At 40.6% G+C, this 27,360-nt stretch overlaps 2 protein-coding genes and 1 pseudogene across 2 annotated transcripts in view; all 3 read right to left on the reverse strand.

The window, feature by feature from the left end:
- LOC109046020 (NACHT, LRR and PYD domains-containing protein 3-like) overlaps positions 1-27,360 on the reverse strand; it is a 435,468-nt gene that overhangs the window by 322,767 nt on the left and 85,341 nt on the right. The window lies entirely within an intron of this gene.
- On the reverse strand, positions 5,706-12,317 carry LOC109085643 (cytolytic toxin-alpha-like). Its single transcript, XM_042743776.1, has 2 exons — positions 12,227-12,317; positions 5,706-8,077 (listed from the first exon to the last, which is right to left on the reverse strand). The coding sequence occupies exons 1-2, from the start codon at positions 12,315-12,317 to the stop codon at positions 6,246-6,248; spliced, it is 1,923 nt and encodes a 640-aa protein (XP_042599710.1). The 3' UTR covers positions 5,706-6,245.
- LOC109085641 lies at positions 14,146-26,597 on the reverse strand (annotated as a pseudogene).

A 27,360-nucleotide genomic window follows, 5' to 3' on the forward strand; every position in this document is an offset into this window, starting at 1 on the left:
TTTTTAACTTTAACTTTAGAATTGTCATTTTTTTTACAATCATTTAATTATTATAGCACCTAAAATATGTTGCGTGTAAAAAAAAAAGTGTTTCAGCCAGTTAAAGGGTGAGTACATTGTGTGCACATGATCAGGATGGTACCACCTCCGCCTCATTTGAGCCAGGAAAAACCCTGATCCACTCCAAAAATGTGGCAAAATTCCCCCAAGCACCAACACCAGACAACCGCGTTCTGCACTCGTCGTTCAGGCTAGTCTTGTAGAAAGTGCAGAGGCAGTAGTCCGGGTAGTGGGGTAAGGTTGGTGATTTCCACGAATAGTCTCGTATGATCCTCGAGGGAAAGGCTCCTCTGCCCCAGCATGAGGAAGCAGGCCGGGTCATTCATGACAAGAGGAGAAAAAAACTTTCAAAACAGAAAATAAAATAGAGTAATGGTGGCACGTCCACATGCAGTGGCTTCTCTCTCTCCTGTCAGAATGGTGTTTTCATGTTTTTTGTCTAGTGAGTGCGGGAACTCTGTCTGCTCCGGAGGCCTACTCCATCACCGACCCCCAGTACTGCATCTCGCCCACAGCGAAGGTGTCACAAGCGGCATGAGAGACAGCAGAAGAGGGGTAAGCGCGGAGGTATCTGGGCTAGGCTAATGACTAACCCTCACAAGCCAGTTATCCCCACCATCATACTGGCTAACGTACGCTCTTTGGACAATAAACTCGACTACATCCGATTACTACGCTCAACTCAGAGGACTGTAAGAGACTGTTGTGTTTTTGTGTTCATGGAAACATGGCTCAACAACAGTGTTGCAGACTGTGCTATCCAGCTCGATCAGCTGACATGCTATCGAGCGGACAGAGCTCTCGTCGCAGGAGGTAAATCACATCACTGAGGTAAATCACACAGCTTTGTGTTTACATCAGTGATGCGTGGTGCCACAATGCTGTTGTGGTCTGCAAACACTGTTCGTCCCTGATGGGAGTTTATGATTATTAAGTGCCGGCCATTCTATCTGCCGAGGGAATATTCAGCCATACTGCTCGTTGCTGTTTACGTTCCCCCCAGCTCCAAAAACAACAGGAGTGAGGCACTGAATGAACTGTACTAGCACATCAGTGAGCAGCAGACAGCACACCCTGATGCTTTTCTCATCTTGGCTGGGGATTTTAACCACGCAGACTTAAAGCATGTTCCCTAAAATACATCAACACATTAATTTTCCAACAAGAGGTAAAAACATTTTGGATTTTGTTTACACCAACCAAAAAGGAGCTTACAAGAAATGATGAAGTGTAGGCAATCTAGGTGTGAGACGGGCACCAATGGTCCGAATATTATAGACAAAAGAATAATGTTTAGCAGCAGTTTAGAGTCAAGTATCATGTTTGCAATACAAAAGAACCATAAGAATAAAAAAAATTTAATACTTAATTTCACATAATCTGTAAAACTTTAGCATGATGTGGAAATCAAGAGTCAGTTTGTTACTTTATTATATTAGTGTTCATTTATTATATTAAACTGGATAAATTGTTACACCTTTTTATATTTTATGTGGTGTCATGATTTACTTATAAAACAAATGTTTATTATTGTATGTTCGTTTGGCATTTAATTTACTGTATACCCTTTAAATTCGCTTATTGAAAGAACAACAGCTGCAGCAGTATGGTGTAACATTTATTTGAAACATGTATTTGGTACTTGCTGCCTTATATCTTTACTCTTTCCTTTCATTCTTTTCATGGTTTTGGAAAACTTATCTTAGATGTTTCTCTGCGTTGTTTTTTGCATAACTCCAGGTCGTCGACACCAAGCTTCATTGCTATTTCTTTCAAGGAATTAATGCTCTCTGCGAGTGATCGTACAGATGCGGCTATATCTGTGCAGCTCAGCTATTCGACACTCCAGTGTATTCATGTTGCTAGTGACTAGGCCGGAGATATTGTTCTCTCTTGCCTGACCTCCATTGAATGAGAAACGAACTGAAAAAAAAAAAAAAAATACACGTCAAAGAAGGTGGAGTTTCAGAACACACCCACCGATTGGGTAACCACCACGGACCAATAGAAACTCAAAGGTGTTTAGGAGCCGAAACAAACTCCCGCAGAAAGTTCGCTTTGGTGAGCTGTTTTGAACTGCCGAAACGAACTCAAAACAAACTTCGTTTTGGCCTGATTTTGTTCGAAATGACGTCATATCAGTTCATTCTTCGATATCGTTTGAAGTATATCGGGGCCTTAACAGTCATCACTGTCCAGGCCAACCAGAAGCCGTGGATGACAGGGGAGGTCTACAGACTCCTGAAGACGCGGAACGCTGCCTTCAGAGCTGGAGATGAGGTGGGCCTGAGGACAGCCAGGGCCAACCTGTCCTGCGGCATCAGAGAGGCTAAGAGACAGTACTCCAGGAGGCTGGCCCATCAATACAGTGACAGCAGAGACACTCAGAGCCTGTGGCAGGGGATATAGACCAGTACGGACTACAAGCCCCCACCGCAGACCTGTGACAGCGCCATCTCCTTGCTGAACAAGTTGAACGCCTTCTTTGCTCACTTTGAGGCACAAAACCGCTCTGCTGCACAGAAGACTCCACCTCCTCCGGGCGACCAGGTGATCAATGCACGCAAAGCTCCGGGTCCTGACAACATTCCTGGGCATGTACTGAGAGACTGTGCAGCGGAACTCACTTATGTCTTCACAGACATTTTTAACATCTCGCTTAGTCAGGCTGTTGTCCCCATATGCTTCAAAGCTACCACGACCATTCCAGTACCGAAGAAACCGTCTCGATCCTGCTTCAGTGACTACCGTCCAGTTGCACTTACCCCATTCTCATGAAGTGCTTTGAACGGCTAGTCATGCAACACATCAAGTCTATCCTCCCCCCCTCCCTGGACCCCTTCCAGTTTGCATATCGGTCCAACTGCTCGACCGATGATGCCATCAGCACTACCCTCCAATCAGCACTCACACATCTAAAGAAAAAAAACTTAGACGTCAGAATGCTGTTCATAGACTTCAGTTCAGCATTCAACACAATCATCCCTCAACAGCTCATTCACAAACTGGTCCAGCTGGGGCTCAATACTTCGCTGTGCAACTGGCTGTTTGACTTTCTGACTGGAAGACCTCAGGCAGTACGGGTCGGCAGCAACACATCCAGCACCATCACACTGAACACTGGGGCCCCCCAAGGATGTGTGCTGAGCCCCCTCCTCTTCACTCTGCTGACCCACGACTGCACACCGTCACACAACTCCAACCTCTTCATTAAGTTTGCAGATGACACTTCTGTAGTGGGTCTCATTAGCAACAGAGATGACACAAACTACGGGAGCGAGGTGAGCCACCTGGCCGGGTGGTGCTGTGACAACAATCTCTCTCTGAACGTGGAGAAGACGAAGGAGATTGTTGTTGACTTCAGGAGAGTGCACACTCAGCATGCTCCTCTGACCATCAACAGTGCGTCTGTGGAGAGAGTGAGCAGCACCAAGTTCCTGGGTGTGCACATCACAGAGGACCTGTCCTGGACCGACAACACTGCAGCATTAGCCAAGAATGCACAGCAGCATCTCTACTTCCTCCGCAAACTGAGAAGAGCCAGACCCCTGGCCCCCATCATGTGCACCTTCTACAGAAGCACCATCAAAAGCATTCTGACAAGCTGCATCACTGTGTGGTATGGCGCCTGCAACACTTCCTGCCGGAAGACCCTTCAACGCATAGTGAGAGCAGCTGAGAAGATCGTTGGTGTCTCCCTCCCCTCCCTCCAGGACATTTATGGAGCCTGTAAAGCCCGTAAAGCCCTCTGCATCGCAGGTGATCCCACACACCCGTCACACAGCTTCTTCAGTCTGCTGCCATCAGGGAGGAGAATGCGGAGTCTCCAGGCCAGGACCAGCAGACTGAAGGACCGCTTTATTCATCAGGCTGTCAGGAAGCTGAACTTGCTCCTGAACCCCCCCCCCATGCCCCATGCACCACTGAACTCTGAACCTCAGTCCCTACTCCCCCGCCCCCAGCTCCCACTAACACACTGGGACATGCACCAGACAATTTGTACACCATTTAACTGACCACAACCAAATAAAAAATCTAACTGACCTCATTCAACCACATCTTCTGTCAGTTTAAATAAAGAACTGCTCTCTGAGATTTTTGACACTTTATTCAGACTGAATAAACTATTTTGCACTAAAATCATTATATCTGCACTGTTTACTTTACTGGTTTGCACTCTATCTACCATGTGCCTTGTGCTGCTTTACTTATCTTTCTTTTTACATGACCTATTTGTATATTTGTATAGTTGTACTTTATATTTTATTATCTGTAATGTTCTAATGTTCTACTGTTAGTGTTATCTGTATGCACCAAGGGTCTGAAAGTAGCGCAATTTCAATTCTCTGCATGTATGTACTGTACATGTGGAAGAATTGACAATAAAGCAGACTTGACTTAACTAAAATGAGGGAAACACGCTGTCACAGCATCTTCTGTCACAGTGTGGTGCGAGGGAGAAGCACGAAGAAGAAGCGGATGAAGGTCTTTAATAATCCACATAAGGGTAATACAGATGAGACCGGACAAGCAAACACTGAACCTGAACACAACTTATATATGGGTGCTGACAAGGGACAGACAGGTGAGGAGGATCAACTAATAATGACAAAACAAGAACAGGAACAGAACCAAATATGGGCAGAGAGGGAGAAAACCCGACAAACAGTCCATAACTGTGGCACATACATTTTATGTTTATATATAATCTTATTTTTACTTTTACTTTTGAGATATAAATCTAAGGGTCTGAAATAAATAAATAATAATATAATTATTTAAATAAATGTTATATTATCTAAATTATAATAATATATATCATATATATAGAGAGATACAGAGATCCTGTATATATATATATATATATATATATATATATATATATATATATATTTGTGCCTGTGTGTGTGTGTGCACGTTTCATCTGATACTTTTTACTCTTACTCGAGAGTTGTTTTGTTTTGCCTTTGAGTTAAGATTATTTTTCTTACCCCATTGGCAGATATTTTTTCTTATTTTAAGCAAAAAACAACAAAATGTTAATACATCTTTCAGAAAACAAGACTTAATATCTTAAGTCATTTTGATTCTCAAATAAAAGCATCTTGATTCAAGAATGTTTAGATATTTATAAAAGAATACAAGTCAAAAATTAAAAATAAAAATAAAAAATTAAGAAAATTACTTTTTGCAGTGGAATACCCCTCTGGACATCTAAGTTGCCTGTCATGTCAAACAATAGGAGAGCCAAACTGCTTATGTACATATAATTGTGTCACATGTTTTCATGTAGCGGTTTAGTAAATCACAGAAACAGAGATATAAACTGTGTTTTATTCGAAAGTATTAGATCTGGTCACTGTCTTTTACATGAGCATCTCCCATCAGTTTACATTTGGGTAAAAATTTAAAGAAATTAAAGATGTTGACAGATGAACTTGAGCCTCCTTTGGAATCACGGTAGGTCAACTGAGGTAAAACCTTCTAGTGTGACAAAGCTCCTTCACATCTGTTATAATATCCCTGTTGAAAAACAGCATATGCTGGTTAGGTATGTTTTGAAGCATGGCAGCTGGTTTAAGCTGGTCCTTAGTTGGTCCTAATCTGGTCATGTATTGGTCCTAAGCAACAAGCTCCTGCTCAAGACCAGCTTATAACCAACTCAGGACCAGCTTAAACCAGCTCGTGATCAACTAAGGACCAGCTTAAATCAGCTGCCATGCTTCATACATACCTAACCAGCATATGCTGTTTTTTGTTTTTGTTTTGTTTTTTTACAGGGATGGAACCCTGTTGGTATACATGCATCAGCTAGGAAAGAACCAGAGAGAGGACACTCACATATACTGGTGTCTGACAGTTGAGCCTCTGTTTGATTTTTAAAATGGTGGAGGTGAGAATAGTGGAACAAAAATAGTAAATTTCCAGTAACAATTCAGAGAAAAATACTCCACAGCAGAGGAAATAAATGCATGCATGGCAAGCACACAGACCTAGCAACACTGACCCTGACCTTCTCTCATTCTTATCACCCACAGCTGAGTGGTGTCATCTTGATTATGCCTTTGTTAGTAACTACTATCCCCACCGTGTACCTCATACACATAATGGGTGGTTATTAATATAGTAGCTGTTCAAATAATGTATATGCTGCTTTGTGAACAGGACAGTTTGGTAGTAACAGGTCAATACAGTCCCAAACACAATTCTAAATATTGACAGTTTGAGCATAGCAAATGTTTTGAGGAATTAAAAAAATATATATATATATTTATAAAAATGTGCAGATGACACTTACTTGAGGGTAGTATAGTAGGGCTGACAGTATCACTGGCTTCACTCACTCCCACTTTACCCACTATCCTGTAGCGAATCAGGTACTGCTTTTCAGATATCAATCCAGTCAGAATAAATTCTTCATCAGCTGTGTCTATGACAAGCCACTGTTCTTCAGCTGCAGAATATGCATTTATCTGCTTGTGCTCTACTCTATACTTCACTGTATTTCCAGTTGGGGACTTCTGCAGTTTCAGGGACACATTTTGGTCCAGAACATACTTCACTTCTGGTGGAGGCGGCTTGGACACGGGCTGGAACTGTGTATCTATCAGATTCCCTTTTTCATACAGATAGATCGAGGAGCCTGGACTGGAGGAATCAGAGATTGCAGAAATAATGAAGCGCATTCTCGTTTCATCTTTATTGGCCTCTGAAAAACTTCTGAAGTGAGATACGTTTTCTCTCATTTTTGAAGTGAAATCATGAGGGTTGAATGATTTTTGGACAAGAGATGTCATGGAAAATTCGTTTTCCCCATCTAACTCTTTAAAGGGGTCAGATTTTAGAAACTCTTTCAGGGTTGAAAGATATGCGTCTTTATATTTCAGAGATGTGAAGGTCAAGCACACCACAACATCAATATCAGGGTCAAGGAGGCTGAAGAGACTGTCTGAATCTTCAATTTGGATCCCCTTCAGTGTCTTGGTGTAAACATTCAAGAGGTGAAGTTGTAACTTGGTGTCATGTAACCACTGGTTAAGCATGCTAGCTTCAAAAGGGGAGAGGTAGTGGATCTTCAGGATGTCTGCCAGTGACTTTCCCTCCATCCCTCCTCCTCGAATAGCAGGCAAGACTCTGGCCAGTGCTTTCTGGAGCACCATCTTGTAAATTCTAAATGAACCCTGAAATGAGTCCAGCCTCTCTTTGATGTCACTAAAAAAAATTACCATTGGTCTTCTGGACAGGTCTTTGCATCTCCTCTCTACTTCTCCCAGCTCCTCTATTATATCTTCAGTGTTAGAAATAAGTTGTGTGCTGATTTCTCTCACCAACCGAGCTGCTTTTGAATTCAGTAGAGAAAGAGGATAGAGCCAGACTTTTATTGGCACAGCATTCTGTGGATTCTCCCTCAGTAGAGAGGGGAGCTTCTTGTACACCTCTAGGGCCTCTATGTACGTGGTTGGGTTCTGCTCAAGATGGACATCACTATGAAATGTGCAGGTGATATTCTCAGCCTTTTTCTTATCCTTATCTTTCATTTCTACAGCTCCTTGTCCCTCAATAGAAAATTGAGGTATCTTCTTGACCATGAAATTCAGTTCTACCTCAATCTCCTGCCTGTTTTCATCTTCTACAAATGACCGATCAAACACCATGAAGGCCTGAGCTCCGTACAGCACAGCTGTGACCACATGAGTTGCAGTTTTCTGCTCAAACACCTGAGGGTAGATGAACTGGCCCAGATGATTCATAGTGAGTTGTTCGAATCTTGAGGTTTCACTGTAATGCATTGTTACTCTGGACTGTTGGTTTGAAGATTTGGTGTTCCGCAGGTACTTGGCAGATCCTCCCACCTCAACTAACCCTCCCAAAAAGCTGGCCTTCAGGGAAGCACTTACATCCAGGAGACTGGACTTATCAGAGAGAGAGTCCGAGCTACTGAACTTTAAATCTGTCATGAGCTGTGGACGACTGTCCAGATCTTCACTCAGTGATTTCTTATCCCACAGAGTAACACCTGAAGTGAGAAAGAATTTTAACAGTTACATATGAGTATACAATGTACAACTGAAGTAAAAATGCATCCTGTACTTGTAAGAAAATTTTACACTAATTTAATATTTGTGTGCTTAATTTTAATCTCAAAATAAGTACTTTTGGTAACACTTTATAATAATACGTTATTACCAAACAATGATTAACAGATCATAAGTTAATATATAGTCATTTAACTACAAATATGAGATAATGTGCTTGTAAATGTTTGCTAATGTACTCATTGTACATTACTTAATAATGTAATAAAGAAATCCCTCTTTAATAAAATACACCAGATTCAATTAATCAGACTCTAAGACCTGAAATGAGTGTCAGACAAAGGTGAAATTCAAAATGTGCAGTGCTTGGGGTTCCATTTACATAGGTTACCATGGAAACTGCTGTTCCATAAGCGGCACCTACTGACAAACAGTGGGTTCACACTTTTATCCAGCCTGTCTGCTGTTTTTGTTTAGACTAGTGCAAAGTTTTTTGTTATAAATCTTAACTGGTTTCTGGAGCAGTTGAAATGTCTATAATGTATCATTTAACTCATCATTTTCTATAAATAAATTAAACTGAAAATAAAAAAATAAAATAAAGGCTGAAATGTGACGTTTATCATTTTATAAAACTTTTTTTTTTTTGTCAAAACTTGAACATTTGAACATGTTATGTTGTCACCCAAACGTTATGTTTTGTTTGTTTAAAATCTGTTGCTTATTGACATGAAACTTGTTGAAATTATTTTAGTGTGTTTATCAGTACTTTCTGAACATTTCCAGCATATTATAACAGTACAGTGATATGTTGCTACTGATAGCCTGGTGGGTAGCGCTCCGACATATAGTGCTGTTACACTTTGGCCAGTCTAAAATTTGAGTACTGGCTTGTGGTCCTTCCCCAATCATTCCTACCGTATTGCAGAGAAATGAAGAGGCCCGTTGATCTGCCAGTCACGGGGCTATTATGCCAAGAACTCTGCTCATGTTTGCATAATGATGCATTTAAAAGTTTATACCCAAATGTATCATTATAAAGTTCACAGTGTTGCTGCAGATAAAATATAATGTGAATAATATTAAATATTTTTTAAACAGGTTAGATAGTGATTATCATGGAAACCCCTTTCTCTACCCGACTGTCGGTCTTCATATTCATTTTTTAATACTTTTCATGCGTGTTTGTGGTTCTAATCGAATCCTCATCCACCGCACAATGTTGTGGGCAATATTAGCTGTTAAGGCTGATTAATACTTCTGCGTCAAAACTACACCCTAGCTACATCATAGGTTGTGCGTAGCACATGTAGCCTATGGCACAGCCTGACGTGCACCTCTGCAGAAATGTAATGACGCGTCAATTCTACGCCGACCTCAAGCGATGTGATTGGTCTGCTAGAACCCTTCCCTCTGTATGTATTTGAGTTTTGTGTGTGTTTTTTGCACTTTAATATACTTTAATGTTACACCTTCTTAATTAAAAAAAAGAACATGTGTCATCATTTATTATACAACACAGCATTATGCATCACTTAGTTGTTCACGACAAACAATGTTGTTCTGCCACTGTACAAGTCCTTGTAGTGACTGAAAGAGTGCCATCTTCTCCTGTTCCATTGTTGTCTCCTTTTTTGTAGTTTTAAATAAATGATCTGTTCTTGGATATTTATTTGCTGATGCTTCTCTGACAAGCTGCTTCTTCTGAAAGAGCTTGTTTTTTCCAGACGTGTCTGCTCCGGAACAACATTTTTTTTTTTTTATTGAAACATTCACATTCAACATTTTACATAAGCCAGGGGGTGAAGACAAAGGAAAGAAGGACATAAAATAATATTAAAATTATTTAAAAGAAAAAAAAATTGACAAGTTAAAAACATGGAAATGTTTACATACATTATTACACTTAACAGCTCTTGTTTATCAGATTATAAATAATTTTAGGTATTGTTTAACTTCTGACTTCAAAATTAAAAATAATGGTTTATAATCACCATACTTGCATTTATGTATAGAAATAACATGCTCTGATTTTCCATACTTGCCCATTCCCTAGTATGAAAGCTCAGCCAAAATGGAGGACATGATCATCGCTGTACAGAGATTTTAAATGAATTTAGTAGCAGAGCTCAAGTCAAGTCAAGTCAAGTGCTTTATTGTCAATTCTTCCACATGTACAGTACATACATACAGAGAATCAAAATTGCGTTACCCTCAGACCCCTGGTGCATACAGATAACACTAACAGTAGAGCCTAAAAATCTAGATCAAATATAAAATATAAGATACAACTATAAAATAAGAGAATGTAAAAAAGACATATAATAAAAAATTAAAATAAAGTTAAATAAATCAGTGCAAGGCACATGGCAGATAGAGTGCAAACCAGTGAACAAACAGTGCAGATAAAAAGATTTTTAGTGCAAAAAAAAAGCTTATTCAATCTGATTAAAGTGACAAAAGGGCTCAAGAGCAGTTATTTTATTTAAACTGAATGATGAGGTGGTAGAATGACGTCAGTTCCATGGTGAATGAGGTAGTGAGCAGACCAATGCTGCACAAAGTGACTGGAAATCCATTTATCCTGCCTGAAACTTCCATGTCGTCATGGAGATCATATGTCATGGTTGCTTAGCAACGGCAGATGCCACAGGAGCACAAGCTGTGTGTGGTGTTAAAGGAGCCAAGCTAAAAAGCACATGTGTGAATAGGTCTATGATCACCCTGCTCACATGTTAATTTTATCTAGCGTCATTCTTTCATCCATTAAATTTAAAGAGCAATTTGTGATCTTTTATTAATTAGAAGTCAAGTCAGACTACTTATTATCCATTTAGTGAGAATGTGATTGTTGATTCAAAATCAAGTTCATGGAATAGTCAGTTATTAAGCATAGTTCATATTGGGGAAGTCGTGGCCTAATGGTTAGAGTTGGACTCACAATCCAAGGGTTGTGAGTTCGAGTCTCGGGCCGGCAGGAATTGTAGGTGGGGGGAGTGCATGTACAGTTCTCTCTCCACCTTCAATACCACGACTGAGGTGCCCTTGAGCAAGGCACTGAACCCCCAACTGCTCCCCGGGCCCCACAGCATAAATGGCTGCCCACTGCTCCAGGTGTGTGTGTGTTCACTGCTGTGTGTGTGCACTTTGGATTGTTTAAAATCAGAGCACGAATTCCTAGTAAATTTCACCACAATTATCTCAAATTTCTGGCTTTATGAAGAGTGAAAATAAATTGGGTTAAAATTGTGACTAAAATAATTAACAATATAATGATTAAAAGAATTATAAGGGTTTGATTTATGTATCTCTGTTGATAACTGAGTAATCTATGCTGGAGTAATGTGAATACGTGTATACTAAATTGTCATCCTCATGATTATGAGTATAGAGTTTGAGCATTACTTCCCTGAATGATGACCTGTGTCAAGAATAACGTGTCCAGTGTCATGTATAGTATTTCATAGACATTTGCATTAGAGTGAAAGTGACGTGACATACAGCCAAGTATGGTGACCCATACTCAGAATTCATGTTCTGCATTTAACCCATCCAAAGTGCACACACACAGCAGTGAACACACACCCGGAGCAGTGGGCAGACATTTATGCTGCGGCGTCCGGAGAGCAGTTAGGGGTTCGGTGTCTTGCTCAAGGGCACCTCAGTCATGGTATTGCAGGTGGAGAGAGCACTGTACATTCACTCCCTCCACCTATGATTCCTGCCAGTCTGAGACTCGAACTCACAACCTTAGGATTAGAAGGTCAAACTCTCTAACCATTAGGCCATGACTTCCCCTTATAAGATATACTGTTTTGATTCTTTGTTAAAGAAAGTTGCTACAGTAGTAATAGAGTTTCAGCATTCAATGAGTGAGTTCAGGAGCAAAACAGTGCTCCCAATCTAAATGTTTTCATATTTCCTACAGAAATAAATGCTGTACCAGTGATGAGCACCTCCTTATTCTTTACAAGTGTAACAATATTAACCAATGAGCTGTTAAATATTAAAATGTTTAATTAATATAATTATTAATGAAAATCATTATAATATGTTCCCAAACTTTCTTGTGGATTTAAAATTAGTTAAAAAAAGGAAACAAAAAAACATTTTTAAAGTAGGTAAAGCACCTGGAATGAAGGAATCTTTGCGGCAGTCATACAGCATACCCGGAAACAGAGGTCTTCCTAGGGCTGCCATTTCAGTGGGTTCTGATTCCATGTCTGCAGTAAAAAAAAACAGCAAAAACAAAGAGAATATTTTTTAAATTGTAATCTTTATAATTGTAAACATTCTAAATGTAATGTAATTCAGTGTAATCTAATTTTGTTTAAAAATCTGATTGAAACAAATAAAGACAAATCTTTCTTTCACTGAATGCCGCAACTCTACCCAATTTGGTCTTGAATTGTTCAAGATGGCGCCAGTGTTGGCTTGCCGTCTGCTGCTGTATTTGTGTCTGTTTGTTTTGCTTATTCTTTCATCTTTAAATTGTTATGCACTTCTGACCTATGATCGTCAAACATTGCTGAACATTCATACCTAATTTACATCAGTAAAGATGATGTGGCACGGTTTATCTATGAACCGTGTGGATCTCTGCCATCGCATATATGGGACTGTATATGCTGTTGGCCTCTTGAACTCACATGAAGGAAACATAGAAGGAAGCATGGCAGACAGGCTGTCGGACCCTGCATAGACATCAATGCAACTGAAATATTCCCAAATCCAGAAACGTAGCAAGGAGATCTGTGAATTAATCCACGTGACATCAGTGGTTCATCCGCAATTATATGAAGCTAAGTGTGTAAAACAAAAAAAAAAACCTTTATTCAACAATTTGTCTTCCCATCATCACCCTGGTGCCATTTTGGAGAATATTGCGGCTGCGTCAAGCCTGAGATTTCTGATACAATGATCTCTGACCACAAGCTCGTTTTATTCTCATTGTCGCTGCCAAATCTAATTTCTCCTTTTGGTAATGTTGTTTGGCTGTCTTGGTCTTACTCCTCTTAGTTCCACCTGAATTTTAACATGCTTTTTAATGAACTGAGCTCACAGTTGTCTTTGGACTCATCACGTTCTGATTTGAATGTCGACCAACATCTTGAGCTGCTAAATAATGCATGGATGGACATTTTAAAAGTGACTGCTAGGTCACAATTTTTTTTAGAAATGGAAGGAAAAACTCAGTTTATAAAAATACCTTTGTACGTGTGGACATGGCCTTAAAGGCCATGAAACAGGAGGTTGTTGTAACTCAAGCATACACAATGTCCAAACTTCCCAAAACTTCACGTTTAATAACAGGGCTGCCAACTCTCACGCATTCAGCATGAGACTCATGCAATTGACACTTTTCTCACGCTCTCACGCCACACATCCATTTTCTCATGCAATCAAAAGCACCCTCAGTTAAAACTATACTAATAGGATATTGGCAAAACAAATTTGGTAAAGGCTTCTGTGCGCATTTGTGTTTGCGCTTTGGAAAGCATCGAGATTCTTTACAACACATTTTCATAGCGCTGAGCAATGCAGCCAATCACAGTCGTATCTGTTGACTTCTTGAACACCTGTGATTGGCCATTGCATTCACTCACCTCTAAACACTGGACTTTTTTTCCTGCACGCTTGCAAATCATCTCTCTGTATGTAAATAAGAGATTCATTAAAAGGAACTTTCTGAGATCGCGATGAACTGAAGTATGTGACACCTTTTTAGTTATTTTAAAGGAATGGCTATTTGCGGACATTCTAATCCATTCAGAATCTGAATAAAAGTTTTGTTTTTCATGCTACTAACGCCCATATATACCCTGTACAAGTTGCAAAGTTTCAGGAGTGACAGCCTAAATCCCTCATAAATGCAGGATTCATTTTTGAATGGGAGAAAAATATAATTTCTCAAATAGATGTTCAAGCTATGCAGACCTACAGATTAATTTTTTTGCAGAAATGAAACAGTTATTTTCCATGTTTGTTACACCTTGTGATGCACTCTTGGACACATCATCAGTGATAGTACCTGGGGTCATAGGGGGTCTGGGTCTTTCAACTTAAGACCCCCTCACCCGGGAGTGATCAGTTCCCAGTGTGCGTCCAAGAAGCGTTCGCCCACTGTTTGTCCCTCCTGATCCACAGCCATTGTGAGGCTTTTTCTGCACCCTTTGATGCTGCACTGATGGCTCTTCTCTTGCGTGCTCCTGTGATTCCCAGGAGGCTGTAGGCCCTGGAGAGTGACCTTCCTGCAAATCCCCTTCCCCCAACCTCGATGGGCAAGCACTGTGGATCCCACCCCCGTCTCTTACACTCCTCCACCAGCTCCGCATATTTCTCCCTTTTCCTTTCACTCGCTTCCTCCATCCTCTCCTCCCAGGGCACTGTTAGCTCCAACAAGATAACCTGCTTTGATGTTACTGAGAGAAGAACCATGTCGGGTCTAAGGCTGGTCTCCACTATGTCTCGGGGGAACTTGAGTTGCTTTCGCAGGTCCACCCTTAGCTGCCAGTCATTCACTGTTCCCAGCAGGCCTGTCTGAACTGTTGGTTGGGAAGGTGGGGGTTCTCCTCCTCTTAAGAATGAAATTTTGCACCTTGGTGGTTGTAAACGCTTGCTCTGATTGATGGCAGTAGTGATGGACTCAGCAACCACCTTCAGCACTTGGTCATGGCGCCAGCGGTAGCGGCCTTCCCCAAGTGCTTTAGGACAGCTGCTGAGGATGTGTTGTAGCGATCCTCTTCCCTGACACAAGGTACATGCCGGAGTCTGTATGGAATGGGCAAGGTGTCATAGACAGACTGGATGAGAAATTTGATGCAATAGGGCTGAGCCCTACACAGCTCTGCCCATGAAATCTTTCTCTCCATGGCATCTTCCCATCTGGTCCATGCGCCCTGTTGCCTCAATCCCACCATCTGGCTTGCACGCTGCTCCTCGATCCCAACCCTCACTTCTTTTTGGACCAGGTCCCGCCTTTCCTTACCCTTCAGTTTGTTATAATGGGTTATTGGGGTGCTTCCCAGTCCTGCATGGCCAATAGCCACGGGACCCACCAATTCCTTATGACGCTTCATGTGCCCTCCACTTTCTGCCAGTCCTGACCTCAATGCTAGCTTGAGATACTTTTGGGTCCTTGGAATCCCTGTACTGAAGCACCTCCCTTGCTCTGGTAACCATGAACTCCTCGCTGAGGCCATTGATCGGTAGCGTTAGCTTGTTCTTCTTGCCGTAGAGGGCGATGCTGCTCAGACTTCTTGGCAAGCCCAACCACCGTCAAAGGTAAATACTCACCCTCCTCTCAAATCCTTCCACTGTGGAAATTGGAAAGTCTTACAAACAGTGGCCACAATATGGTAGGATTCCATTTTGGTATAACCAAGCTTTGAATTTCCCCGGTAGGCCTGACTTGTCAACTGTCATCAGCCATCTCTCCGGTTGTTCATTTTTTGCCCTGATAGAAGCGGTGCCCTTAAGAGAGCAGTCAAAGGTTTTTCCAAGGCTCTTCACAGGCTTCTCTGTGACTGATGGAATTAGGGTACCTTCCAGGGAGAAGTGTAACTGGTCTTTTACCTTCCCTCTCTTTAGCACCATGGACCTGGATTTTTCCAGCTTGAAATGCATCCTCGCCCAGGTGGTTAACGTCTCTAAGCCCTGGAGAATCCATCTGCATCCTGGGGCTGCTACAGTTGTTACTGTCAGGTCATCCATGAATCCCCCGATGGAGGGCTGACGGATCCCGGACTTGGTTTTGGGGCCTTTGCATTCCGGTTTAGCGGATTTGACCAGCATGTTCATGGCCAAGGAAAAGAGAATCACTGACACGGTGCATCCAGTGATGATCCCTTTTTCCAGACGATGCCGTTCAGATGTAACTTTGCCAGAAGTGAATCTCAGGTTAAAGTTATAATAATCCATTATGAGGATCTTCATGCTGCTTGGAACATGATGTCTCCCCAATGCCACCTCCACTAGCTTGTGGGGTATTGAGCCATACGCATTGGCTAAGTCCAGCCATAGTACAGCCAGGTTTCCTTTCCCTTCACGAGCCTCTCCAACCAGTAACCCCACCAATCCACCACATCCACATAAACTGGGATCCCTCCCTTCTGCACAGAGGGGTCAATGTACTGGTTCTTTAGGAGGTAGTCTGACAGCCGTTGGGAAAGGATACTGAAGAATATCTTCCCCTTGATGTTTAACATCAAGATGGTCCTAAACTGTTCTATGGTGGTTGACTTCTCTTCCTTCGGAATCCACACCCCTTCTACCGATCTCCATTGTTGGGCAACTTTCCCCCTCCTCCAGATGACCCTCAGGATCTTCCACAGACGATGCAAGAGCTTGGGGCACCTCTTATACACCAAATATGGCACACCATTAGGTCCTGGTGCTGAGCTGGTTCTGGCAGCCTTAACCCTCTGAAGTCGATTAACGCGTATACGCGTTATGAGGCATTTTCTCCTGATAACCCCGAAAAAAACTTAAATTACACTTTCAGTTTTGATCGTACAGATAAGAGCAATACATCAATCGAATCTGTAAAGGGTTAACTTTTTTTGTATACAGACATAATAACAATAAAACTTTGTGCACTTATAAAATAAAGATAACAAACAAGGTGTGCTGTCAGCAGCCTTTGTCTGCGCTGATCTTCATTTACAAACGCATCATTAAATTGAACTGTAACTCAGTGAATACTCAACGAAGAGACATGAGAGATATATCTATAGAAAGCCTGGCACTTTTAAACTAATCAAGTGCTGCCGAAAACAAATATTCTGTGATAAAGTAATCCATATGAAAACAACGCCATGTCCGTTTTTCACGGCTCCCTTCATTATCTTCTAGTGCGACCACGCCCCCGCGCTGAACTTGCTATTCAGATTCTAATGTTTCACTGAAGCGCGGTGGCTTGAATATGCCCACACAACAGAAGACAACGCAGCGAGATTGTTCTTCAAGTTTTTTTTTATTTTACTGTTTGCTTCGCGATGAGAGGAATAAGACATAATTCACCCCAAAAAGATGTGATGTGGTCGAGGATTTGAGATTTGGATTTCCTCAGAAAAAAAGAATGAAGCACTTTAATCAGCAGAGATCATAAACATGAGTAAGTCTCTTTCCATTTATTTATATACTTGTACCAGTTTTCACATAACGTGTAAACATTTTACTAGTTAGACTTTTTCCAAACTATAATTCCTGACTAAATGTACAATCAAATGAAATATCATGAAGTTTCAATAACAATATACACTACTATACCATTCAAAAGCTTGATGTAAATAATATAAATGTAACTGTAACAAATGTAACAAACAATGCTGTTCTTTCAATTTATCCCCCCTTAAAAACCTGAAAAAAAATATTCTCAGCTCTTTTCAACATTAATAATAATAATAATAATAATAATAATAACAATAAATGTTTTTTTGTAGAAATTCAGATTGTTAAAAGGATATCTGAAGGATTGTGTGATTGGAGTAATGATGCAAAAAATAGTTTGAAAGTCAGCTTTGATTGTTCTAATAAACTGTTTAACTGCACTCACAAGTGAATATTAAATTATGCTGTGGTATAATTAAATATATTCTAAATAAACTACAAACATAAAATTATATACATTTATTTTGTCCTCACATTCTTTCTTGTAACTCATCCCTCTCAGTGACACAGCTGACTGAATGGCTCATTATGCAACTCATTATGCAGGCCTTTGTCTTCTCAGGTGTGAAATAATGATAGTTGACGCCTACTCGCATATGACTTTTACCAACAAAAAGTGTCTTAGAAAATTTAAATCAATATATTGTTTTCTGTAAGTGAGTAAACAAGATGATTTTCACATAATTTAGAAAGAAAAATTCTAGGCTACAAGATCCAGTTCTCAAAAGTCTATATGTGTTTTATTGCCTTATTCAAGTGATTTAACATTTTTAGTTTTACACTAACCACGCATAACATTACATTTTCCTCAAAAACACAATCATGTACATACATGCTGCTCACATATTATTATAGCCCAGTTTGTGCTGATTACAGTGAGATTAGACTTTAGCCATTTAGATATGTATAAGAAACTGAAAAAAGCACAAATGTCAGGGCATGACAAAACTTCTCCAGGCCCCAAAAATACCCGTAGACTCCAGAGGGTTAACCACAGTTGAACTTTCCAACTGGGTACTTTGATGTTGAAGTCAATGGTTGGTGTAGGTGGCTGAATTAAGGGTCAGAAGGTTCTTTCTGAGGATACCCCGAAGTTCTGCCAGCCCTGGCTTCATATCCTCGGTTGCCCCCTTGAACTGCCTCTTCAAGAGTCAGAGTTCCTGTCTCAGCTGTGCAATCTTCTCTGCCCTGCGGTTCTTAGAGTACTGGTTTGTAGCAGCGTGCTTCTCTACCAAGCCAAACCTTTCGGTGGCAATGCTGGTTATCATGGTTGTCATTGTTTGGAGTTTCCTGTCTGCCATTCCCTTCATCGTAGCTTCCAGGATACCATCCACATCATCATCAAATTGCTGCCACTCACTCCCTTTGCTGGCTGGAGGCCATTTAACCCGCTGTTGGTGTTGTGAGATGCCTGGTGCTTGGGCTTCCGGAACGGGGAGGTTCTGAGCGCTGTGGGGTGATTCCGGGCTCGGCTCCTCCTGCGTCTCACCAGGTCTTTCAGTCTTTAGTGTTTGCATTTATGAAACAATATGAACAAAGGAATAAATGTCATTGAAACTAATAAACATTTTAGTCTATAGATTCTTGGCATGGTATCTTTTCTGCAATGATGAACCAGCCATTAGGGACTTGCATGTGGAAAGCTATATCTGATTATAATGTGATGAAAGCATCTTCTAGTTCTTATCAGCCCTACTCTTTTTATTAATTATTTTCTTGCAGATAATATTATTATTTTTACCAGACCATAATAATAACAAATTCTCAATTGATAATTAATCATTCTTTTTTTGCAAAAATCATTGTTATTTGTGAACGTAGGCATTTGAGCCAGGCTTTAAGACCAAGCGGAATCCTCCGTCAGCTGCTCCCGCTTCACAGTGAGCGACTCGCGCTAACTGACCCAGCTTCACCATCCGCGGTTTGATTTTAAAAAATCAGTTTGAGGTGAATACAACTTATTGATCATGAGCCCAACATTTAGCAAGGCAGGAAAACATTCATTCAGTCCACCTGAAGGAAGACGTATTTCATTGTAAGTTAATGCTGTTAAATAGAGAGAGAGAAAAGTACACTGAAAACAAACCAAAAAAAAAAAAAAAAAACTAATGACCTCATTATATTGAAGTACACATCTAAACACCAGAAGCAACCTACACTCTCTTTAAGTGTTCTTTCATTATAAAGTATGCATTTTTATCATAGACCTTCAGGGTTTTTTTTTTTTTTTTTTTTTTTTTAATACTAGATTCAAATTGAATCTCAATACTATTAAACTGACTTTAAAATCTCAAGGAGTTTATCAGTTGAAATGGTAAATGTCACAGTGCATGTTAAATTGCCTAAATGAACTTGTATCTTGTATAGTAACTGAAGACCTTGATTGCATGTTACCATGAAACTAACAATTTGTTTTTTTAAATGAACAATTCCTGTATACAATGGGACGCGGGAGTTTATATCAAACATTTTTAAATCATCCACAGCTGAGCAACGCGGGAGACAGGTTCTGCACCAGAACGCAGTAGTTTCGCAAATTTTAACACGTGACTGACTTGCAGACTGACCTGCGGCGGCGGTACACATGGCGGTATTACCCATTCTGGTTGTCCACCTACTATAAATATAAAATATAAAACAAAACAACCCCCTCCCCCCCATGGGAATTCTCACTCCAAGTTGAACTCAAAAGTTGGCAGCCCTGTTTAATAATAGTCCTGGCCTAAAGACATCTACATGCTAGTATTCAGTTATAGTCATAGCACCACCTGCCGACAATGGGAAGTTTGGCACATCAGAAACTTCATGTGAACTTGGCCACATTTCTCCTGTTTACCCGCTTAAATGCGCCATCCGTTTGCTGAAAAAAATCTGTTTGCTTATAGCAGTACTTGTTACTGTATAGAAAGAACACAAAGTAACCCCAGTTTTGCACTGTGTATGTTTGCGCCATGGCGCAACTGGTAAAGCGAGTGTGCTTGTGTGGCAGCGACCCAGGTTCGATTCCAGTTTGTAGCGTTTCCTACATTATATGTATATATGCCTGTTTCCAGTGTGTCCCTGATGGTCTCTGGATAAGTGAGTTAGCTGGTATGCTGGGGGTGTTGGTAATAATAAACGCAATTTCATAAACTGTGCTATTATTTATAAAAGATTAATTTATTGCATTGGAAACACACAATGATGATGCCGTTAGCACACTTCAAGTTTACTTTGAATGCCATTACAATGTGTTTTAAAGTCACCAAAAATAAAGGATAGCATGACCGCAGTTTGATCTCAGACTGTCAGTTTGCCATCTTAGGTCACCTCCCCTCGTCTGCTAAAAACAGTACAGTCTGCAGGCAACTTTTTTGACAACACTGACAACCCTTCAATGTGTGGGTGAAGCAGCTCACTCAAAGACAGCAGTGATGTCCTTGACAAAAATTCTCTCGCCATCCTTCAGCAACAACCACTTTGTTCTCAAAAGTTGTCCCACTAACTAGAGGTCTGATCTGAGGTCAGGTCTCGTCCAAAAACAGCGACGACAGTGGTGAGGTCTGTGTCTGGGAGTGTTGTCACAAGCAGTGACCTGTGTAGTATTGCATTCTAATGCCTCTGTTTCACAATATAATGGGAGAACTGTGCATGTATCTGTACACATGTTATAAGCCCTGTTAGCACAGAATATTTTGGCTACGCCCACCATTGCAAAGACTCGTCTCATGTAAACAAAGGAGATAGCAGGGCACAATCTGATGTCAAAGGTGATATCAGCATGCACTCTGACATGACAAAGCCAAAACACGACAACACCTGCAACCGGATTTTCTGGAAATCTTCACCATGGCAGGAGTTTTCAAAAAGGTTCCGTTTCATTGACCTGATACAGCATTTGCATTTGGACGAACGGGCAAACTGCATAGAAAAAGCTGCGGTTTTGAAAATACCAGTTTTCCTGTGAGCAGGGCCTTAGGCTACGTTTCACACTACAGGCTGAAACGACCCAATTCCGATTTTTTTTGCCCCTATGCGACCTATATCTGATCTTTTCATGACAGTCTAAACGACACAGATCCGATCTTTTCAAATGTGACCCAGGCCACTTGGGTATGTGGTCCTGAATCCGATACGTATCCGATCTTTTGAAATGCGACCTCCGTCTGAACGGCCAGGCCACATGTATCCGACCCGTACGTCATTGATACGCTACAAACGTCATAATTCTGCATTGAAGTAGGCGGGAACGAGAAGATAAACAACAACCATGGCGGACGATGCTGCTGAGACCAGTCAATGGAAGGGAAGCGAGGTCACAGATTTAATTAATATTTGGGGTGACAGCTCTATTCAGGCCAAACTCGAGGGCTCAAATCGGAACCGGGTGGTTTACGAAAACATTTCCAGCGAAATGGCCCCTCGTTTCTCTGTACCGACGTTGCTAACACTGCTCCACAAAACGCCATCTCCTCCTTCTTTTTAATTTTCTTTTTAAAACGAGAAGATTGTAATTGTGATGGCTCCGTTGGGAAATAACTTTAATATTGCAAAAAAGAGCTCCGCTGTTGACTACACTGTTGTTGACATCCATGTTTAACGTTAGCTACTTCCGCAAACAACGAGTGATGTCGTTGACCGTTGAGTACTCTTCTGCGCATGCGGGTCACTTCTGGGTCATTTCACGTTCACACAGGAGATCACAAAACGTCGCATTTAATGGAAATGTGAACGGCCTTGCAAAAAAAAAAACGAATTTTTTTTCAAAAAATCGGAATTGAGCATTAATCCCTGCAGTGTGAACGTAGCTTTAGACACCTCTATGAAATAATGACCTCATTAAAACACTAGTCAATAAACAGAACCAGGTGATTCAAATAATAATAATAATAATATTTATATATATATACAATCGTGGCCAAAAGTTTTGAGAATTACATAAATATTGAAAATTGGAAAAGTTGCTGCTTAAGTTTTTATAATAGCAATTTGCATATACTCCAGAATGTTATGAAGAGTGATCAGATGAATTGCATAGTCCTTCTTTGCCATGAAAATTAACTTAATCCCAAAAAACCTTTCCACTGCATTTCATTGCTGTCATTAAAGGACCTGCTGAGATCATTTCAGTAATCATCTTGTTAACTCAGGTGAGAATGTTGACGAGCACAAGGCTGGAGATCATTATGTCAGGCTGATTGGGTTAGAATGGCAGACTTGACATGTTAAAAGGAGGGTGATGCTTGAAATCATTGTTCTTCCATTGTTAACCATGGTGACCTGCAAAGAAACGCGTGCAGCCATCATTGCGGCGCATAAAAATGGCTTCACAGGCAAGGATATTGTGGCTACTAAGATTGCACCTAAATCAACAATTTATAGGTTCATCAAGAACTTCAAGGAAAGAGGTTCAATTCTTGTAAAGAAGGCTTCAGGGCATCCAAGAAAGTCCAGCAAGCGCCAGGATCGTCTCCTAAAGAGGATTCAGCTGCGGGATCGGAGTGCCACCAGTGCAGAGCTTGCTCAGGAATGGCAGCAGGCAGGTGTGAGTGCATCTGCACGCACAGTGAGGCGAAGACTTTTGGAAGATGGCCTGGTGTCAAGAAGGGCAGCAAAGAAGCCACTTCTCTCCAAAAAAAAACATCAGGGACAGATTGATCTTCTGCAGAAAGTATAGTGAATGGACTGCTGAGGACTGGGGCAAAGTCATATTCTCCGATGAAGCCCCTTTCCGATTGTTTGGGGCATCTGGAAAAAGGCTTGTCCGGAGAAGAAAAGGTGAGCGCTACCATCAGTCCTGTGTCATGCCAACAGTAAAGCATCCTGACACCATTCATGTGTGGGGTTGCTTCTCATCCAAGGGAGTGGGCTCACTCACAATTCTGCCCAAAACACAGCCATGAATAAAGAATGGTACCAAAACACCCTCCATCAGCAACTTCTTCCAACAACCCAACAACAGTTTGGTGAAGAACAATGCATTTTCCAGCACAATGGAGCACCGTGCCATAAGGCAAAAGTGATAACTAAATGGCTCGGGGACCAGAATGTTGAAATTTTGGGTCCATGGCCTGGAAACTCCCCAGATCTTAATCCCATTGAGAACTTGTGGTCAATCCTCAAGAGGCGGGTGGACAAACAAGAACCCACTAATTCTGACAAACTCCAAGAAGTTATTATGAAAGAATGGGTTGCTATCAGTCAGATTTGGCTCAGAAGTTGATTGAGAGCATGCCCAGTCGAATTGCAGAGGTCCTGGAAAAGAAGGGCCAACACTGCAAATACTGAAGCTCTTTGCATAAATGTCATGTAATTGTCGATAAAAGCCTTTGAAACGTATGAAGTGCTTATAATTATATTTCAGTACATCACAGAAACAACTGAAACAAAGATCTAAAAGCAGTTTAGCAGCAAACTTTTTTGAAAACTAATATTTATGTAATTCTCAAAACTTTTGGCCACGACTGTGTGTATATATATGCAACAAAATGCCACAAACCATTACAATTCCACATAGTTTTCTTTTTGTTAAGAAGAAAATACTAAACATAATAATAAAACATGAGGAAAAAGGGTAGTCTTTGAATTACTATAATATTCAAATCATCACTTTTGTTGTTACTGAAGTAATGAGCCCTGCACATGACATAGCCGCTCACATCGCGTCTTTTGCATGCTCAGGTTGGTTATTCGAATGTGGCAAGTGCCTACACTGCACACTTCTGCACCTCATTACATCTCTGACGAGGTTTTGTTTCATTGTCCATGCCATAGGTGCAGATTTGTGTTCTGCCAGTCGGTGCCCACTGCATAACGCACACTTGTAATATCTGAGAGAGAGGGGGGCATAGAATACAAAAAGATTACAAAACTAGTTAGATTTAATTTAAGTCTTTAAATTAATTTAAATAGATAACATCACCTGTGTACCTAATTACTGTTTGTCTGATGAGTGCGTAATCTCAGAACAAAAAGAGGTTTCAATAAGTGCCAACTGCTGGAGATTGATATTGATTGGTATTGATTGCTTACCTATTATAACTGATTTCCCCACACAAATGTTAATGCTTTGATGCTAACTTAAGTTTGATCAATGTTAAAGCTAGAATGTCCACTAATGTGTTTATTTACAAAAAGGCATGAGTGGAGAAAAACGAGGCAATTTTCTTTTTATTTAATTTTTCATAAAACTGCAATTTAAATATATTATTTCTAAAGGCTATACAAAGAGGACTGAATAAATAGGCTAAATAAGCTGATATATAACATGTTAAATGGCGGTAGCCTAGTCCATCCCCTAAGCTCACAGAAATTAAAGACTCAAATGCCTCATACCCTACTATCTATTATCCACAGAGGTGGGTAGAGTACCCAAAAACTGCACTCAAGCAAAAATAAAAGTACTCATATAAATATTTATTCATGTAAAACTAAAAGTAATAGTCTAAATAGTTACTTGAATAAGAGTAAAAAAAAGTATCGGATAAAAAAAAACTACTCAAGTAGATAGTTACAAGTTACTTTGGATCATATACTGTATATCTATAGTCTACTTTTATTTAGATATATAGATACAATTTAAGTAATGTATGTTTGTATGTATGTGTGCGTGTATGTATATATATATTATATATATATAATCATCAGCCTTTACGCCAGTCTTAAATGTCATAATCCTTCAGAAATCATTACAATATGTTGATTTACTATCAATGGTTTTTTTTTTTTTTTTTTTAGCTTTCTATTCATCCAAGAATCCTAAACAAACTGTCACAGGTCCCAAAAAACTGTTTCCAGCGCTGGTAATAAATCAATATATTAGAAAGATCTCTGAAGGATCAAATGACTCTGAAAACAGCTGATGAAAATGATTTGCATCACTGAATAAAATTATATTTTAAAGTATATTAATTATGTATTATATATGTATAAATAACCTCCTCCTCACACGACGGCTAAGTTACCGAACATCTGAACATAACGAATCAGATGGAAGAAGATCCGTCAATGTGCATTTGTTTTGCAAAATGTAAACAAATGTATATTTCCTGTCTGCAAGTGTAAATATTGTGGAAATATCAATATTAATTGTGTCTAGGCGAAGGCATTCCTCCTGGAACAGAGCTAACGCGGATTTGGAGGGTATTCATTTCATACTCTGTGAGAGCTTATTTAATTTAAAAATTACACATTCCCGCCGGCTCAGCATGCGGCGGGAACTGAACGAATCATTCAAACTGATTCGTGAACCAATTCACTGGTTTGATTTAAAGCTTTTGAACAGAATTGACTCAAAAGAATGAATCATTTGCGAATGGGCATCCCTCATTGCCAAGAGAAAAGTATTTCACGTTTGGAATAAACTGAAGCATTTATAACTTGTATTGAATTAAGATAAAGCAAATAGAGGGGGTTGGATTATGTGTATGTGGCAGGTAGAGATCGGTAAGTTCATCATTAGGCATTAGTTTATTCATTGGTTGGGGCCGATAGAGGGGGTTGGATTATGTGTATATAAACAACATGCGTGTGTGACTTAGATGAGCGTCACTTCCTGGGATCCCGTTTCGCTTCTGGTTCATGGACTGAGGGCTGCTGTGATTTTGGCTTTGCAGGACGATTGCGGCAACTGTAGTTATCTCCGTGGCTGCAGATATTGTGGCTTTGACTTATTGTTGGTGGCGGCGGCGTGTGTCTCGCATCTGCATATGCGACCACATTCAGTCAATATAATGCTGTGTATGGGCGGATGACGACTGTATATGCCGAGTTATTTTCCTTGCGTATCCTGAGCTCCACCGGCTGAGTGATTAAACCGAAACTATACTTCGCATTGCATCTATGTATGTATTGCATCTATCTTCACTTCTACTGACTCCTGGGTCCCTGTGCCTGTTATCTGAGTGATAGGGGCACGCAGTGACGTCACCGCTGTCTTGTTCCTGGTTGAACATTCATGAATTTCGCGTTAATACGGTTGTGAATCCGTTTGAGTGTGGGAGTGCTTTTGTTTGCATTCATATGGTCCAGTTGTGTTTTGAATTAATTTGGTTAATTCTGTTATTGTGTGTTGGCAGGCATTAAGTGTCAGCTGTGTTGCCTGCCTAAATCTTGTTAATTATTTTTTGGTGTGTGGTGTGTGTGTGTGTGTGTGCTATTTTGTTTTACAGGAGCTGCAGACCTTTTATGGAGAGCAGGGCTGAAGTCTTTCTTTAGGTGGTGATGGTGTTTCCTCACAGAGTGCTGTGATTTGCCGTGTGCACTGGGGCTTTTGGATTGGTGTGAGTGTGCAGTGTACTTAGAGTAAAGGCCTGTACGGCCGGTCATGTAGCCCAGGCTGCAGCTCCTCATTGTTGTCTTTCCTGGACCTTTTGTGTAATTGTGGTCCCAGTCTCTTTTCAGTGAATGTGTTTTAGATTTCTGTTATTGAATTTAAAATAAATTGTTCTATTTTTATACAGTACCTCTGTCTCCATTGTCTATTTTGCCACAGAGTGGGGGACCTGTGTATAGTATCTTTAATAAATTCCTTGGGTGAGAGTCCCAGGGTGGCGTAGTCAGGCATTGTTAACCCTTTGGGTCCTTAATTCGATTTAAGTTCACTTAAGTCATACCTTCCCTCTGCCATCTGGCCACAAACTGGCGTAGTCGGCAGGGTGTCCTGCTTCTGTGGTTTTTCTTTTGTTGTGGAGACATTGGTATTGGTTTTTGGTTTAATGTGTATTTTGTTTTTGTAAAGTGTATGTAGGAACAAGACAGCGGTGTATGTTCAAATGTTCTCTTCAATCTTATTTTTGCAGGTAATTTAACTGTTTGTTTACTCTTCAAGATGGAGGGAGAATTGCAGGAGCTACGGGACCTGGTGACTCAGTTGAGAGTGGAGAATGAGAGGTTGAGGCAGGAACAGCCTTTAGTAAGTTCCCTAGTGAGTAATACTACACATGGTAATGATGCGGCAGCAGCTAGGCCTATTTTGCCAGGTGCTGGTGCTGCATCAGCGGATAGGTTTGTTTTTGTCCCTAGAGACCGGAAATGTCCAAAATTTAGTGGAACGTCAGGTATAGGTATTGATGAATGGGTCGAAGAGGCACAGGCTTGTATTCGGGCCCGTTGC

This window comes from Cyprinus carpio, chromosome A4, assembly GCF_018340385.1.
Source record: "Cyprinus carpio isolate SPL01 chromosome A4, ASM1834038v1, whole genome shotgun sequence".
Classification (NCBI taxonomy): domain Eukaryota; kingdom Metazoa; phylum Chordata; class Actinopteri; order Cypriniformes; family Cyprinidae; genus Cyprinus; species Cyprinus carpio.